We start from the raw sequence: 18,482 nt of genomic DNA on the forward strand, positions 1-18,482 counted from the left end.
ATAAAGTTCCCTAAACACAATTTGGTCTTTCATTAATGGAGAATGATGTAATCTTGTTTGAGTAAAAATAAACTGACAGATCTTAGTTTCACCTTGCACTGTGTTTACAGCAGAACACCATCTCATTTGCAGGAGGGTTTGGGTCTTGCACATATCTGTGTGTGGCTGTGTGTGAAACAGAAAAAGAGATCTGCTGCTGATTTTGACACTTTTCCCTCGCCAGACTGCCATACTAAGTTCAGCCAGCTGGACCCAAATGTTGGCAAAACTCTTTTTTAATGGCTCATAGCTTTGGCACAGTATTTTATGAATTAATCAGAACTGTGATGCACTTTATGAATGGAGGCTAACATCATCTCAGCATGCTCTATGATATTTGGAGTACATCCACCCATCCAACCTGCTAAACACACCCTGTGCCAAGTTCTCCCACTCAAGCAAAAATACACACAGAGACCAGTTCCAAACCAGGCTATTTAAAAATAGTGTTAGGTTTTAGCACAAAAGGAAACAATGAATGGAATGGGGCAATGATATACAATGTCTGTGCCCAAAATGGCTGGAAAATTTATGTGACTTTGTTACACATTCTCCAACAATATTCAGATGTTTATGTATTCAGGAAACATATATGATAACAGTGTCTGCTATAAATTGCAGCATCTTTATTGACATTATAGATATTGATTATTAGATTTTGTATAAGTAAGCATGTCCATTCATAAAATTGATTAATGATGTTTATCTCGGGGGAAATATAGTTTATCACAGGGTCTAAATATGTATATTTAAAAAATAATAAATAAATAAAAAGATATAGGGTATACAGTGTGTTACAAAAAAAATCAAATCTAAAAAATGTAGAGCCTATAAAACTTGAATACTGAATGAAAATTGGATTATACATTGTTCATATAGATGATAAAGTATTTCATTAATATAATACATTTCCCTTTAAATAACTCATCACATTTACTGAAAGTATCAGTATACTGTATCATAGTTTCAGCATTTGTAATTCAATCATTTAACAACAGAGTTAAATTGTAGAAAATGTTTATTAAATTTCACTTTTTAGCTTATTTAACATATTTACATTTCAATGCCTAACCATTTACAAACATGGAACCAATAGTCTGTTGTGTTTTGTTACATGAATAATGACCCAGAGACCTCAAAGATTATGGAAAAATTTTGCATCAAAATGTTAAATCATGTCACTCTTTGCACCCCATAGCATGTAGCAAAATGTAAAGAGCAGTTTATGCTTTAAAGGTATACACTGCATTACTGTTGAGTTTCATCAAGTCACAACTTCCAAAAAAGAATGATGAATTTCATCTACTTTTCCCACAATGCGCATTCTCCAAGTGCTACAATGGCGATAATGCTACATCGTTCATGAAAATGCCATGAAATAATAACAGTTATGGGCCTGTGGAATGAGGGGCGGTGGGGAGAACAGTTCCAGTCCATGTGCTACACATATTCCTTTCAGCTTGACTTTAGCTTATAATACTTGCAAAGAAATAAAAAATATTTGGCTGTATGACTGAAAGGTTCCTTTTGTTCTAGAAAAAAAGTAGACATGACATGACACTGAATCAAAGACATACAAATGCTCAAATAAAATAAGGCCACATTTAGCTTTTAAGAAACATAGGTAACATAGTTTCATTTACACTGTAGGCTACTGTATGAACTTTGGGCCAAGTTTCCATGTTAACTTTGGACAAAAAGAACATTTTAATTGGTAATGGGTATTGGGATTCATAACTAGATTGAATATGTACCTGGAAAGCTGGTCAACTGTAAGTATCTAGGCGGCTGATTAGATTTTGCTAAACCACCAATCAACTAAAGGTTAATGTAATACTTTATTTTTATAGAGTTCCAGGTATGGACCGAAGTTCTTACACGTTTATCTACAGCAGTGTGATACATATTCCAAGCACAAGCTGAAATCCACATTGTTATCAAAGTATACAATGACAACTCTTATCATTCACAAATTTCTGAGCAAGAACAAGGCATACTGCAGGTGTTTTAACAGATATTCTTAGCTCAGCTAAATTTACCCTATGTCTTTTTTTTTTTTAAAGCACTAGAAAATTATATATATATTCTTCCTGCACTATACAGCAATATGATACTGCCAACTGGATCAAAGAGCAAAGAAATAAAATATCATGGTAAATACAAAATATTTCAGAAAATATTTAAAATATACTTTTAATTTTTTTTTTTTTTTACATTATCCGGCCTGCTTAACAATTTTCAATGATAAAAAAAATAAATATTCAGTGAAATGCAGTTCTTTTTTTTTTTCTTCAAATACATGGTTGGCACATGGAGAGCAATGATAGGGAAGCAAGCGAATATTCATGCACACACACATGCACACACAATCTGAAACGTTTCTTGTTGAGCAACATTTAGACAAATGACATTTTTATATATCCTGGCTCGCACATATTTTACAGCCACTGAGCTTTATGTTGGACAACATTGCTCTAGCTATCAAACACATACAGTGGTGCTTGAAAGTTTGTGAAGCCTTTAGAATTGTCCATATATCTGCATAAATATGACCTAAAACATCATCAAATTTTCACACAGGTCCTAAAAGTAGATAAAGAGAACCCAATTAAACAAATTAGATTTTAAAAAATTATACTTGGTCATTTATTTATTGAGGAAAATTATCCAATATTACATATCTGTGAGTGGCAAAAGTATGTGAACCTTTGCTTTCAGTATCTGGTGTGACCCCCTTGTGCAGCAGTAACTGTAACTAAATGTTTGCCATAACTGTTGATCAGTCCTGCACATCAGCTTGGAGGAATTTTAGCCCATTCCTCAGTACAGAACAGCTTCAACTCTGGGGTGTTGGTGAGTTTCCTCAAATTAACTGCTTGCTTCAGGTCCCTTAACAACATTTCTATTGAGGTCAGGACTTTGACTTGACCATTCCAAAACATTAACCTTATATTCTTCTTTAACCATTCTTTGTTAGAACAACATATGTGCTTAGGGTCATTGTCTTCCTGCATGCCCCACTTTCACTTGAGATTCAGTTTATGGACAGATATCCTGTGATTTCTAAAGGAAAATCCCTGGTATAATTCAAAATTGATTATTCCAACAATGATGGCAAGTCATCCTAGCCCAGATGCAGCAAACAGGCCCAAACGATGATACCACCACGTTTCAGCAATGTTCTTTTTAAAGAGCAGTGGTTTTCTCCTTGCAATCCTGCCATGCACACCATTGTTGTACCGTGTTCTCCTGATGGTGGACTCATGAACATTATTAGCCAATGTGAGAGAGGCCTTTAGTTGCCTAGAAGTTACCCTGGCTCCTTTGTGACCTCGCAGACTATTACAAATCTTGCTCTTGATCTTTGTTGGTCCACTACTCCTAGGGAGGGTAACAATGGTCTTAAATTTCCTCCATTAGTACACAATCTATCTGACTGTGGATTGGTGGAGTCCAAACTTTTTAGAGATGGTTTTGTAGCCTTTTCCAGCCTGATGAGCAACAACAATTCTTTTTTTGAGGCCTTCAGAAATCTCCTTGTCATGACAAATACTTGTTCTTGAAATAAAATAGGGAGCTCACTCACACCTGATTGTTATCCCCATTGATTAAAAACAGCTGACTCTTAATTTCACTTTCAAATTAATTGCTAATCCTAGAGGTTCACATACGTTTTGCTACTCACAGATATGTAACATTGGATCATTTTCCTTAATGAATAAATGACCAAGTATAATATTTTTGTCTCATTTGTTTAATTTGTTCTCTTTGTCTACTTTTAGGACTTGTGAAAATCTGATGATGTTTTGGGTCATATTTATGCAGATGTCTATACAATTTTAAAGGCTTCACAAACTTTCAAGCACCACCATATATCTTGCCATACCTTACACCATACACTATCTTTCCACCTTAAAGCCCTGCTGTCTTTTTACCACTATTATCCAAATGGTATGTGTCATCATGGTATATTATGTTTTTCATTATATCTTCTCAATTCATGGCCTAACAACTTGTTCCCTACTAAATTCCTAAAATCTGTACACATTTATATGCTTAATCACAAATATTTGATAGCATTTATTGCTTCCTGCTGTACCTGGTGACATAGAGACACCACGAAAAATTAGAGAATTAATTGTGTTCATAGCTGGACCCTGTTTTTAAAAATTTACATTGCCTGAAAAAAGGTATCCCAAACCTGGGTTAATCAATTGCATTTGACATATCATATTACAAATATTTATAGTGATTTTGATATTGGACATATGGAACATCATGTTTGTGTCTCTTGTGTAGGCATGTCATTAATGATGTGTTTCAAAAAGGCTACTGAATAGCTTTTATTCTCTTTCTTTTAAGGAAAATAAAAAAATTTCTAACCTTCCATTCACAAGGTGCAATGTCGGTTCATCAAATACTAAAATGTTCATTCTATCCACACATCTATTTCATCTAAAACACATCTATGGTTTCAGTCAATACAACATGTACTGTAGCACTCTATGTTTAGGGATATTATGTTACAGAGTGCTGATGTTTTTCAAATGGGGATTATGGATCAAAAGCAAATGCTTTAGACCTCTTTGATCGCTTGACTTTTAGATTAGTAAAACAGTTCTTGAGCCACTAATCTTCAACTTGCTACAGCTGCCCATCTCAGATGGAGCTCTAAGTTTTTGAATAGCTCAGGTGACACTTTAACAACAAATACAAACAAATGTATCCTCCACAATACTTGGTTAAAAATAAAAAATGAACATAAAATGTAGCAATATAGACAACAGTCATGTCTGGACAAGTGAATTACACTGGACTACAAGTAGACCACAGGTTCTGACAATTGACACAAGTTCCACAAGGTCATCAGAAGAGAAGCACTGGGTGGAGAGGAGGAGAAGGAACAGATGCTGCTACGACTTAACCCCATCGTAATTTGAAACAGGGTTTAACGGTGGGCAAGGAAGAAGGTTATTGTGTTGTGGGGCAGGTAAAAGAAATAAGGAAATCATGATTTTCAACACATGATCTCAACACAGGATTTTTAAAAAATGGAATCGAAATTATGTAAAGGTATAGATTGTTGGGATAAGAAGTTGCTTAAAGGGATACTTCAACCAAATAATGTGAATGCAGCTAATAATTAATGAAAGCTAATTAAGCAACCATTATTTGGTTGGCCTATCCATTTAAAATGTTTGGCCCATATTTAATGGGACTATATAGCTATTGGTTATTGATATATTTTACAAAAACTCCTTGGTATCATAATATACTTCTAATACATCACATTTTCTATTAGTAAAATTTGGAAGATTGGGCCATATCAGTGCACAGACTCCCATGAGAAATTGAGTAAGGTAGGATGGGGAACAGGAGCGGTTGGGTCTTGCCTCCTTCTGGCAGTGGAGCAGCAACATTAAGAAACCCAGCAGGTAGGGTGGAGTTGATACACAATGCTCTTGTCGGAGAAGGCCATTTTTATCTGTGTATGTGTGTGTGCATTTATATTTGAATGCATGTCAGAATTCATGATGATGAACTGAGGTGCATGTGAGATAGTTTACATGTTTATATGTCTGCATATGCATTATGTAATTACGTAGTGCATAAATGCATGTGTGTGTGGGTGTCTGTGTGTCTGTCTGAGTGTTCTTGTGCGAGTGCCATATGAAAATGAAGGCATTTAGCAGACAGCCAGGTCACAGTGTTGGAAGCTGGCTCTTAGTGGCAATGGATGTCCCTTCACCCCCTGATTTATGACTTCCGGGGTTCAACTATGACTTCTCCACCTGGCTGGGCTCCTCTGACTCTGAAACACAAAAGGGTGGCTGTTAGTACTATTTTAAGGGAAAGTCTTTTTAACATCCTAAAAACAAAGTGTCCTGGCTCTTTGTCAAAATCAATAAGTGAACATTTTCTGTATAACCTGCATTCGAATACATACAAGCACTTTAAACCACACAAACAAATAAGATAATGATTACCCAATGATACGGTTGTATTACATTACTATCTATAAAGAAATGACAATACATCACACTGAACCTGAGAACAAAACAAAGCAGCTTGATAAAGCTCAAACTAGTAGTAGCAACTGGAAAGCAACCTGAAAGCACTTAAACTTGATTTTAGAGAATCACAATTGAAAGAGTGCTACTCCCTCTAGTGGTTATCGTACATCATCTCACAGCGAGCATTTAAGTTATTTCACGTGTTTACTGAAATTGAAACTTTATAGATCCATATATTAAGTCTGCAAAAATACAAGCACATTTAACAAATTTTGCTCGGTTTGGAATAATAATAATAAATAAATAAATAACACTTTTTTTGCAACACAATTTCTGTATGCACATCTAAAATACACTGAGTGACAGGTGCAGCCTGGTGATCAAGTATTTATTAACAGATGTCTGAAGAAAAACATTTTCTTCACCTGGCATATGCTGCCTTTTGAAATTACATGCTCATTTACCAATTGGTTCCACCAAGTACTTTTAAATAACTTGGGAATAGTCCGTGATTTTTCTGGAATGTACAATTGGGTAAAGATGGAAAAAATGGTTCATGACTTACTTTTTTTTTTTCTGCCCCACAACACATCAAATTTCTTCCTTGCCCAACCTCTTATAGTGTGGGACATGTTATCTGGAATGGTTTGTTCCACTTAGCCCCATCACTACAAATTATTATAGAATTATTCTGACTGATCACCTTTACCCTATGATTTCTGTATTGAAGGGAGTGGTCTCTTCCAAAATGACCCCACCCCTATCCACAGAGCATTAATGATTTGGTTACAGTAATGGCGGCCCTGCTGGCAGTAGTCTACTGTAAAATCAAGAAAATACAGCAATATAATTCAGTGCATGGTATTATTACCAGAACATACTGTTCAGTATATTACAGTAGGAGAACTGTAAAAATAACAGTAAACTACTGGCAACCGTGCTGCCAGTATTTTACTGTTCATTTTACAATATCTGTAATGTACCGCCCTGAGCAGTCACCAGATCTTAACCCGTTTGAGCTATTGCAGCTTGGTTCGTAAAAAAAAGTGTGCATGAAGCTAATCCAACTTGTGGGAGGTGCTTCAAGAAGTATGGGGTTCTTGCAAGGTTCTGCAAGGCAGTAACTGTTGCAAAGGGAGGATTCTTTGATGAAAGCAAATTTGATGAATTCTTATTTCAAGCAAAAATCATTATTTCTAACCTTGGAAATGTCTTGACAGCATTTTTTGTTCATTGTACAGCTTGGTATTTCATGAATAAAAGTACTGGTTTTCATGGAAAATGTGACATTTTCTGGGTAACCCCAAACTGTTGATGAGTTGTGTGTGTGTGTGTGTGTGTGTGTGTGTGTGTATTGAATGTTTTTAAGTTAATACAAAGCATACTGTATTAACATAAAAACATTCAACTGAGACATAAACTAAACAATTTTCACAGACATTTGACAAACAGAAATGTAATAATGAGTCCCTGAACAAAGGGGGGGGGGTCAATATAAAATGTAACAGTCAGTATCTGGTGGCCACCTGCTGCTTTAAGTACTACAGTGCATCTCATCCTCACAGATTTGTCAGTTCTTGCTGTGAGATGTAACTCCACTCTTCCATCAAGGCATTTGCAAGTTCTCGATTATGTCTGGGAGGGACAGATGGTTACATGTAATTTTCCACTGCAAGGATGATCAGCTGTCCTCCCTGTCACCCTATACACTGTCTTAGGTGTCTTACATTACAGACATTGCAGTTTTTTGCTCTGGCCACATCTGCAGTCCTCATGCCTCCCTGCAGCAGGTCTATGGCATGTTCACACAGGTGAGCAGGAACCCGAGGCATCTTTCTTCTGGTGTTTTTCAGAGTCAGTTGAAAGGTCTCTTTAGTGTCCTAAATTATTGTAACTGTGACCTTAATTGCCTACTGCCTGTAAACTGCTAGTGTCTTAAGGACTTTTACACAGGTGCATGAGCAATAATTGTTTATGGTTCATTAAAGAAGCATGAAAAACGCTCTTTAAACCCTTTCCAATAAAGATCCGTAACACTTATTTGGATTTCACAAAATTATCTTGAAAATACAGTCTCCTGAAAAATCCTGAAAAAGAGAAGTTTCTTTTTTGCTGAGATATATATATATATATATATATATATATATATATATATATATATATATATATATATATATATGTGTGTGTGTATGTGTGTGTGTGTGTGTGTGTGTGTGTGTGTGTGTGTGTGAATAACAGTGAGTAACATTGATTATCTTATTATAATGGCATCTTTCAAGGGGTGGGCTGTATTAGGTAGTAAGTGAACAGTCAGTACTCAAAGTTGATGTGATGGAAGCAGGAAAAATGGGCAAGTGTAAGGATCTGAACAACTTTGACAGGGGCCAAATTGTGATGGCAGATGACTGGGTTAAAGCATCTTCAAAACTCAAGGTCTTATGGGGTGTTCCCGGTATACTGTGGTTAGTACCTAACAAAAGTGGTCCAAGGAAGGACAACCGGTGAACCAGCAACAGGGTCATGGGTGCCCAAAGGCTCACTGATGCACATGGGGAGCAAAGGCTAGCCCGTCTGGTCCAATATGCACTATGGGAAGAAGGCAAGCTGGCGGAGGCGGTGTGATGCTCTGGGTAATGTTCTGCAAGTAAACCTTGGCTCCTGTCATTCATGTGGATTAACATCCACATGAATGCCAGGAGCCAAGGTTTACTAGCAGAACTTTGACATGTACCACCTACCTAAACATTGTTGCAGACCAAGTACACCCCTTCATGGCAACGGTATTCACTAATGGCAGTGGCTGCTTTCAGCAGAATAATGTGCCTGCCAGAAATTATTCAGGAATGGTTTGAGGAACATGACAAAGAGTTCAAGGTGTTGACTTGGCCTCCTCAGATCTCAGATCCAATCAAGCATCTGTGGGATGTTCTGGACAAAGAAGTCTGATCCATGAAGGCCCCACCTCACAACTTACAGAACTTAAAGGATATGCTCCTAATGTCTTGGTGCCAGATACCATAGCACACCTTCAGAGGTCTTGTTTGGTCCATGCCTCAATGGGTCAGAGCGGTTTTGGTGACACAAGGGCTGATCTGTATGCATATTCTATGGTTTAACTGATCTCATTAACAGGTTCAAAATTACTACTCAAATTACTTGTCATTTTCCTTAACTGTTCCAGTCTCTGGGGTTCTCTTAGATTTGAACTTCACCGAGAACAGGAATTGATCATTTTAAATGCGCTCGGCAATCAATTTCTTATTTTTGTTTATAAATGTTAAACAATCTGGCATTTTTTCATGTTCAGTTTTATATATTGGCAGTTTTTGTACATTTGCATAGTCATATAACGTATGTTAATAGTGCTTCTGTAATAAAATGTCATTATATTACATTCATTTTCACACATGCATTCATCTTCAGAAACAGCTTTATCCTGATTAGGGTCATGGTGGACCTGAAGGCAATCATGCTTTTAAAACTGACGTTTGACAAAATGTATAAAGAAGCACTAGACAAATAAAGCTTATTTTACCAAACCACACGTTTTCATTGTACAACCCCTATTCCAATGAAAAGTTGGAACACTGTGTAAAATGTAAATAAAAAACGGAATGCAATGATTTTAAAATCTCATAAATGCAAGTTATTCACAATAGAACACAGAAAACATATGAAATGTTTAAACTGAGGAAATGTACCATTTTAAGGGAAAAAATTATTTTGGATTTGATGGCAGCAACACATCTCAAAAAAGTTTGGATGGGGCAACAAAAGGCTTGTTTAAAAAAAAAAAAACATTTTGCAACTAATTAGCTTAATTGGCAACAGGTCAGTAACATGATTGGGTATAAAAAGAGTATCTTAGAGAGGCAGAGTCTCTCAGAAGTAAAGATGGGCAGAGGTTCACCAATCTGTGAAAAAAAGTCTACAAATTGTAGTACAATTTCAGAATAATGTTCCTCAACATAAATCTCATCATCTACAGTACATAATATCATCAAAAGTTTCTGAGAATCTGGAGAAATATCTGTATGCAAGGGACAAGGGCAAAAATCAATATTGCATACCCGTGATCTTCGGGCCCTCAGGCAGCACTGCATTAAAAACAGGAAGGCTTCTGTAATGGAAATCACTGCATGGGCTCAGAAACACCTCCAGAACTCCTTATCTGTGAACACGGTTCGCCGTGCCATCCACAAATGCTGGTTAAAGCTCTATCATTCAAAGGAGCTATATGTGAACATGATCCAGAAATGCTGCCGTCTTCTCTGGGCCAAAGCTCATTTAAAATGGACTGAGGCAAAATGGAAAGCTGTTCTGTGGTCAGATGAATCGAAATTTTAAATTCTTTTTGGAAACTATGCACGCATCGTCCTTTAAACTAAAGAGGACTAAAGAGGAGAGGGCTCATCTGATTTTTTATCAGCACTCAGTTCAAAAGCCTGCATCTCTGATGGTATTGGGGTGCATTATTGCCTATGGAATGGGCAGCTTGCACATCTGGAAAGGCACCATCAATGCTGAAAGGTATATACAGGTTTTAGAGCAACATATGCTTCCATCCAGATTTCATCCCATCTTTACTTCTGATAAACTCTGCCTGTCTAAGATACTTTTTTTATACCAATCAAGTTACTGACCTGTTGCCAATTAAACTAATTATTTTCCAAATGTTCCCCCAGCTGTTTCTTTTTATTAACACTTACTTTTCAAGCCTTTTATTGCCCCGTCCCAACTTTTTTGAGACGTGTTGTGGCCATCAAATTCAAAATTACATTTCCTCAGTTTAAACATTGATATGTTTTCTGTGTTCTATTGTGAATAACATATGGGTTTATGAGATTTGCAAATCATTGAATTCTGTTTTTATTTACATTTTACACCACGTCACAACATTTTTGGAATTGGGGTTGTATATTTTGATGAACATCTTTTATTAGAAGACTGTGCTGGCAGTAAAGTGTATGCAAATTTGTGATAAGACTCCAAAGTAGTTGGTTGAAAAAGAGCTTATAAAAAGATATAGGAAAGAGAGAAATTTACTAAAGCAAGGATTCTATTTTCACTAGTTTACTCACATAATGACACATATCTGGTTAATACTCCTTGATTATGTGTTTAAATATTTTGGTATTAGATACGGTATACATCTGATTTTGGAAAATTGTCACAGTGCTCCAAATGTTACCTATGACAAATTATAAAGACTAGCTCCTTATCACTTAGTTGATTTATACCCATTTTACCCATTTAATTAGTGCACCAGTTCAAAACATATTTAAAATGTTGGTAATAAAGTAATAAAAGACTGGCAAAGTACCTGCTGAAATTGGATGGTCATCTTGTGTCTTGCAAGGCTCATTGCTGTCAGAGCAGGGCTCTCTGATTTCTCTGTCCTCCTTCTCTGCTGTGTTTGGAAGTTCCTGGGATGAAGGAAGGGACTGTCTATCATCCCTCCCCAGCTCTTCAGCACTGGAAACAAAGGCCACCCCATATAGTCCATCCCATGAGTCTGTGCTACGAAGGCTAAGGCGTCTCATGCGGGAGACAGTGTCCACCTCTCTCATACGGGCAAGTCTCTCTTCAGAACCATGTCCAGGTGGGGCTATAAAACGATCATGCAGCGCCTCAATTCGCTGAGAAAGCACTCTGCCCCGTTTTCCTGAGCCTTGCACCTCCTTGATCCTTGGACTCTCTTCAGGACCTTGAATCTTTTCATCTACCAAGTTATGTTTGTCCACCACTAAGTCTTTATTAGACACATTACTGCTTTGGTCTTCACTTTGATTCTGCCCTTGCTTAGGGTTCCATTCTTTTACATCTACAACCCTTCCTTTATCCCTTACGTTGTGGGTGTCAGTGTCTAAATCCCAATCTGAATCATCTGAACCCTGCCTATCAATCCCACACCCGCGCCAACCACCTAGACCACGCTTTTCACCACTGGATTGTTGTCTATCACTTTCTAAACCCCACCTATCCTCACCTAAATCCTGCCTTTCAGCATCAAGGGATCGCCTTTCTCTTGCCCAACCCCCTCCAAGGCTCCACCTAGCTCCTTCCCAACCACTTCTCTCCCAATCCAACTCTAAAGATAATCTCCGATTTGGATAAGCTAACACAGACAGGGGAAGGTGCTCTGGGGGAAACTCTGGCAGTAGCCCTGGGTCTAGGCCTGAATGAGTCCACATTGCACCCTTGTTTGGTCTTAAAATCACACTTTGTTCCTTGTTGGACTCATGCATTTGCTCGTCCTCTTGGGCTTGTAATTCTGTACCTTCAGTCACAGAGTCTTCCTGTTGGAATTTTTCTGGCTCTAACTGTGTCTCCTCTTCTTCTTTCCTTCTGTTATCACCATCAGTTCTTATTTCTAGAGTCATCTGACTTTCAGTCACTTGTGCTAGTTCAGTCTCTTGCTGCTCTACTTGGGTATTAATTTGTTCACAGGCTTCAAGGTTGTCTCCTTCCAGTGCCTTGTTTGCTTGATCTTCCAACTTACTGGCAGAGATGCCTTCACTCTTCTTAATGTCACTCATTTCATCTAGAGCCTCAACTGACCCAGGCTTGGACTCTTCCCCAGTGATAAGTGTGGCAATATGCTTCTCAGCTAGTGACAGCTGCATCTGCCAGTCAGCTGGTACTTCTGGGTTCCCCTCTAAACCTGCTTTGTCTCCTATTGGCTTGCCACCTGTGATGCCACACAGCACACTCCTGTTACCAAGGAGTTTGTTACTCTGATTTGTTACCCTTCTAAAGCCAGAGGTTCTCTCGTCACTTAATAAAGATATTGGCTCCTGTCTCAAATTATTTTCATTTTCTAATGCTAATGAGCAGCATGGCTGCTCTGAATCTACTGCAGATCCACTAGGCATGGCCACATGCTGCTGATCAATGCTCATGGCACTACCTGGTTTGGATTTTACAGAAGCCCCTCGGCTGATCGCCCCAGAATCACGGGCCATTTGGAGTGTTTGACAGATGTGCTCATAGTCTGGGGGGCTGGTTAGGGTTGAGGCATCCTGCATGGGCTGCCTGTCTCCCCATGGGATCTCAGCTGACATGGATGAAGTGGAGGAGGTTTGTGCAGTCAAACTCTCATCTTTGACTAGGGTATCCTTAGGAGTTGAGACATCCAACTTCACTGATCTGCAGGCTTTGCGCTGAGTTATCTGGGCCATTACTGTTTTGTAATCTCTGAAACCTGTTTCTGGTGGAGGAGCTGCTGGACAAATCTCCTCCCTTAGCTGCTTGCTGAAGCTAACACTCTTCCCTGTTGATGGTCGGGAAAAGGCACTCTTAACCTCCCTGTATTCTGGGTCACTTCCTGGTACTAGGCTGGACCTAAGTGTAGTTGTAGGCATTCCTAATGGATCAGTGGACAGTCTGGCTTTTATACGGTCAGGGATTTGCATGGAGGAACGGTTGGGAAGGTTATTGCTGGCAGTGGTAAGCTCCAGGATATCTTTGTAGGCCTCATTAAGGTCTTCAATGCACTGGTCCACACTAGGACGCTTACCTGCTTGCTCTTGCAATTCTTTATTAATGGACTCTAGCTCCTCAATGGCATCCCAAGACCTTCGGCTCACTGGCTTCAACAAGAATTGACCAAAAGCCTCTGGGTTAGGGCCAGCAATTGACTTTAAATCTTCAGCTTGATCCAAGGGGGGTGATTTTGGTGGAGGATGTGTTGGGGGTGGTGGCGGTGGTTGGGATGGTGGTTGGGTTGGAGGTGGTGGTGGTGGATGTGGGGGAGGATGTAATGGAGGTCTGTGTGAACCTGTGCTCTTGAAGGTGCCTGTTCTTGAAAAGGCACTGTTGCTGGATGGTTTTAGACTTTTCTGACCTTTCATAGGATACCCAAAGGGAGTACTGGGGTCTGAAGGCCCAGGGGCTGCTGTGGCCCCTGAAGTTCCTGTAGGCCCTGCATTTCCTGTAGCCCCTGTAGTTCCTGAAGGTCCTGGATTTCCTGTAGCCCCTGTGCCTCCTGTAGGCCCAGAGGCACCTGGAACTCCTGACCCACTTTCAGCAAGAGCTTCTACTTCTGGGACAGCAGGCAGTGTTTGTGCTTCCATTTTATCAGGACCTGGATGTTGAGCACTCTTTGCAAGTTCAGGACTAGTTTGGGTTTCCTGGTCACGATACTGGTCCCCTGGCCAAGCCCCAGAATAACGTCTCAGCTCATCATGGGGGTTTGGCTTTATTATTTTAGTGCGAGAGTTTCTCCTGCGATGAGCTCTTCTGGTGATTATGCTACTGGAAGCACTGCCAAGTGTAAGTGCCTGTAGTTCCAAATCCGTGGAGGTGGTGGATGTGCTTTTGAGGCTTTGGTTTGGCAGCGAACCAAGGGTGTTGCTGTTTTCACTTGAGGAGCTTGGTGGTGGAGGGGGAGGAATACGAGGGGATTCAGGTTCTTTTTCTTCATTGTTGTTTTGATCTCTTGACTTTCCACTAGATTGTGAAAGAGGGACAGACACCAGGCAGAAAATAGTCTCACTTAATTTCTTTTTCACACTCTTTTTCTCAGGCTCATATGCTACTTCTGTCTTTGCTGTGGAAACGCATTCTGAGGAACCCTTTTCAATTGATTTGTCTACCTTTGTCTGTTTGTCTGTGACTTTCTCAGCTTTTAACTGTTCTACACTTAAGTCTGCTTTTGTCTGTTTCTCTGACTTAATGAGCTTGTCCGTTAATTTATCAGATTTACTTTGTTTTTCTGACATCTTGTCTCCCTTAAGCTTTTCTGGAATTTTGTCTGCTTTGACTTGCTTGTCAGGACCTCTATCTGATTTACTGGGCTTATCCAGAATTCTCTCAGTTTTTATTGGCTTGTCTGGAATCCTCTCTGCCAGTTTATCCAGTTTAGTTTGTTTTTCACAGTATCTATCTGTTTTACCCTGGTCTGGATTTTTATCTATTTTTGTTTGGTCTGTCATTCTATCTGTTTTAATCTGTTTGTCTATAAATCGTTCTGGCTTCACTTCTGCAACTTTGACTTGATCTGCAACTCTGTCTGGCTTGACCTGGTCTGTAATTTTGTCAACTTTGATCTGCTCTGCAGGTCTGTCCACTTTAACCTGTTCTGTTCTCTCTACCTTGACTTGACCTTGGTCTGTAATTCTATCTACCTTAACCTGCTGATCTATACTCCGCTCAACCTTTATAACTGGTTGTGAGGGTCTTGCCTGAAATGTTGTGGAGTACTTGGAAAAGCTCTGGTCTGGTGCTACACTTTCATTGCCTTTGTTCAATCCTCTGTTCCATCGGTTAGCGTTCTCCTGTTCACTGAGAGCTGGTTTGTGAGTGTCCGTGCTCGGCCCTTGTGGAGGGAGGAAGGCACTATCATGTGTGGATTGTCCTAAAGTTGCAGTGCAGGGAAGCTCTTTGTTGACATGTCGAATCTTGTCTGCATCTGTGAGTGAGTTTCCACTGGGCCCCCCTGAGATATGCCTACCACGTGGGTCTTCAAACGGGACATACTGAACAGGTCGATTTGGTATGACTGGCCCTGGATGCACTGGCCGTCTGGGAACAACTGCCATACTCCTGTCTTCCTGACGTTCTGACCATGACATTCCTGCTGTTCTTGAAAACCACTCACCCATCTCAGCACTTACTGGTTCTCGTTTCCATCGGACAAGGGCAGAATCAGCACGGTAAATCTGTCCACTCCTGGGAGGCAAAAATCTCCTGTAAGAGGGGGGTGGGATGTAACCAGGGGGCTCCATACCAGTCAATTCCTGATAAAACAGATCTGCCCTATATGCCTCTGGTCTCAGTAATTCTGCACTCTGTGAGTAACACATAGACCGGTCTCGAAGTAGTTCTGAGCTATAACAAAGTGATCTGTCCCTTAAAAGGTCAGCACTGTGAGAGTGGCTTAAAAAGCGGTCTCTTAACAGGTCTGCACTTTGTGAATGACTAACAAATCGTAGCGGTTCGGCACTTTGGGAATGGCTCACCATTCGATCTCTCAGTGGCTCTGCGCTCTGTGAAAAGCATATGGACCGATCCCGTAATGGCTCTGCACTCTGGGAATAGCATCCAGACCTGTCTCTTAATGGTTCAAAGCTCTGAGAATAGCAAATTGACCGGTCTCTGGGTTTAGAAACTGGTTCAGAAGAAAGAGTTTCCCAACTCCCCCTATTCTGCTGGTGAGTCTCATAAGATGGGGGCTTTATGGGTCGACTGAAACGTGGCTTTGGCACAAGTGCAGTGGGACCTTGACTCTGACCACTCCACCGTTCTCCTAATGGCCATTCATTATGATAACGACTATATGGCACAGAGTTGTTTCTTTGTGTAGGGGCCTGGCTTGAGGCACCTGTTTGGGGATGCTCTCCATACTGTGGATCTTCAGGAGAGAGAACGCGGGGCAGTGACTGAGACTTCATCCTGACTGTGGCAGGCACACTGCCCTCTGTGGGCCGCAAACGGTGCTGCTGTTCCTGAGACCAGCGTTCAGCTTCTCCATCAGATAACTGCCGGCCCAGACCTACTGCAGGACGCCACTCCTCTGTACCCAGGCTTTGGCACTTCCTTTCTCCAGTCACTCGTAGTGTCTCTGGGCCTGAGTCTATGGGTTCTCGCATCCACTGCACTTCTTCCCATCTTGTCAATGGCCTTTCTGTCCTTAGCTCCTCAGGAGCCAGCATTGGGCCTCTCCAAGGCCCTCCCGACACACGCAACTCCCTAGGGTCAGCAAAGTCCAATAGAGCACTGAAGTCTTGCCCTCTCCGTCTCCAGTAGGCAATATCTCGCTCATCTGTGTGTTCAGAGAACGTCAAGCTGGGGGCATCATAAAACCTGAGGACAAAAATAATGCAAATTATGACACAACTTATGAACAGACAATAAACTGTTCTACATGCTAGCATGTATGAGAGCTAAAAATCATGTTAAAAGAAAATGTAGTAATTACACGAAGGAGCTATTCTATGTCATCCTTCATAAAGTAGGCTGTTAGACTGCAATTCAAAGTAAGCTACTGTATACACATTTAATATCATTCAAATTGTGAGATCCAGGAGTCAATTATGCAGGTTTCAAGGAAAGTCTGACCCCAATCAACCATTAAATGCAAAATTTTATGTAAATTCTTATTAAAATTTTATTCTGAAATTGTTTCTGATGCATGGATCCATAATTCATGGGAATTTGCCCCACTTATTTGACAGTGAATAACCTCAAGTATATCAGTATTACTATACATGACCCACTCACCCACTGTCAGTAGCAAGTGAGTCTCCTAGAGGCTGCAGATCACCAAGGAAACCGACAGGAACTTCCAGCCTCCTCTGGATTCGTTCAGGTCCCTCGTTGATATTGTTGTTGTTTTCGGGATATGCTTTTACAGACTGAGTCGGTCTGTAGGCCCCCGTCCCTGTTTCTGTCCGGCTGTCTCCTCCACCTTCTGCTGTCCCAAAGCCGTTCAAGGCCCCGCCACCACCAGAGGGACGGTTCTCCACGTTGTCACGCCGACAGTCAGTGTTTCGATTGTCGTAAGGTGCAGAAGATGAGGCAGGGCCACTCCTGGGCAGTTTGTATCCATGAGAGATCAGCAAGTCTTCCACACTGTACATGTTGTTTGCTTGGGTCTTTGTGTATGGGGTGAACCTGATACAGGTGTATGCCTGTATGTTTAAGTGTGTATGTAAGTGTATGTAAGCGTGTGTGTGTGTGTGTGTGTGTGTGTGTGTGTGTGTGTGTGTGTGTGTGTGGCCTAGGAGCAGTGCTGATGGAAGCAGGAACACAGCAGCTCAGCAGAGGCCATCACTAAAGAGAGGGGGGAGAGGGGGAGAGAGAGAACCATTTTACACCTTAATATTCATGCCCTGGTTATCAAAGTACGTAAAGTAGGATGTAGCCAATATACACGTCAAATAATTTTTATTAAAAGGCTAACCATAAAACAAAAGTTAAAAAAGTTTTTAAAAAAGATTCCTTATCTACTCTGTAGAAAATAGATTTTAAAAAGGGCTTGTGTAACACAACATATAAAATCATGCAGGTAGGGTAAAGGGCTTCAGTTAATTTTCACATTAAACATCAGAATGGGGGAAAATGTGATCTTAGTGACCATGGCATGGTTGATGGTGCCAGACAGGCTGGTATGAATATTTCAGAAACACAGTCTCTAGAATTTGCACAGAATTGGGTGGAAAAACTAAAAACATCCTGTTTGCAGCATGTCTGTGGGCAGAAATGCCTTTTTGTTGAGAGATCAGAGCAGAAGGGCCATACTTTACATCCATGGTTTGCAGAAGAGCATCTCAGATTGCACAACATGACCCTTTGGGTTGGATGGGCTACTACAGCAGAAGACTGCATCACATAGACTGTTGTGTGTAAAAATTCCAGGAGATCAGCAGTTTCTGAAATACTCAAACCTGTCTGTCTGCCACCAACAACCATGCCATGATCAGAGTC

General features: G+C 40.3%; 1 protein-coding gene across 1 annotated transcript; it reads right to left on the bottom strand.

The window, feature by feature from the left end:
- Nucleotides 1-3,855: 3,855 nt before the first annotated feature.
- LOC108280860 (junctional cadherin 5-associated protein) lies at nucleotides 3,856-17,767 on the bottom strand. Its single transcript, XM_047162525.2, has 3 exons — nucleotides 17,277-17,767; nucleotides 11,377-16,859; nucleotides 3,856-5,851 (listed from the first exon to the last, which is right to left on the bottom strand). Exons 1-3 carry the CDS (start codon nucleotides 17,633-17,635, stop codon nucleotides 5,817-5,819), a joined length of 5,877 nt encoding a protein of 1,958 aa, XP_047018481.2. The 5' UTR covers nucleotides 17,636-17,767; the 3' UTR covers nucleotides 3,856-5,816.
- Between the last annotated feature and the right edge of the window lie 715 nt (nucleotides 17,768-18,482).

This window comes from Ictalurus punctatus, chromosome 20 (assembly GCF_001660625.3).
Source record: "Ictalurus punctatus breed USDA103 chromosome 20, Coco_2.0, whole genome shotgun sequence".
Classification (NCBI taxonomy): Eukaryota; Metazoa; Chordata; class Actinopteri; order Siluriformes; family Ictaluridae; genus Ictalurus; species Ictalurus punctatus.

Coding starts and splice junctions, on each gene's coding strand:
- LOC108280860 (XM_047162525.2), bottom strand. CDS start 17,635: ATGTACAGTGTGGAAGACTTGCTGATCTCTCATGGATACAAACTGCCC. Junction 16,860..17,276: donor TCACTTGCTACTGACAGTGG/GTGAGTGGGTCA, acceptor TTTTGTCCTCAG/GTTTTATGATGCCCCCAGCT. Junction 5,852..11,376: donor TGACCATCCAATTTCAGCAG/GTACTTTGCCAG, acceptor TTTGTGTTTCAG/AGTCAGAGGAGCCCAGCCAG.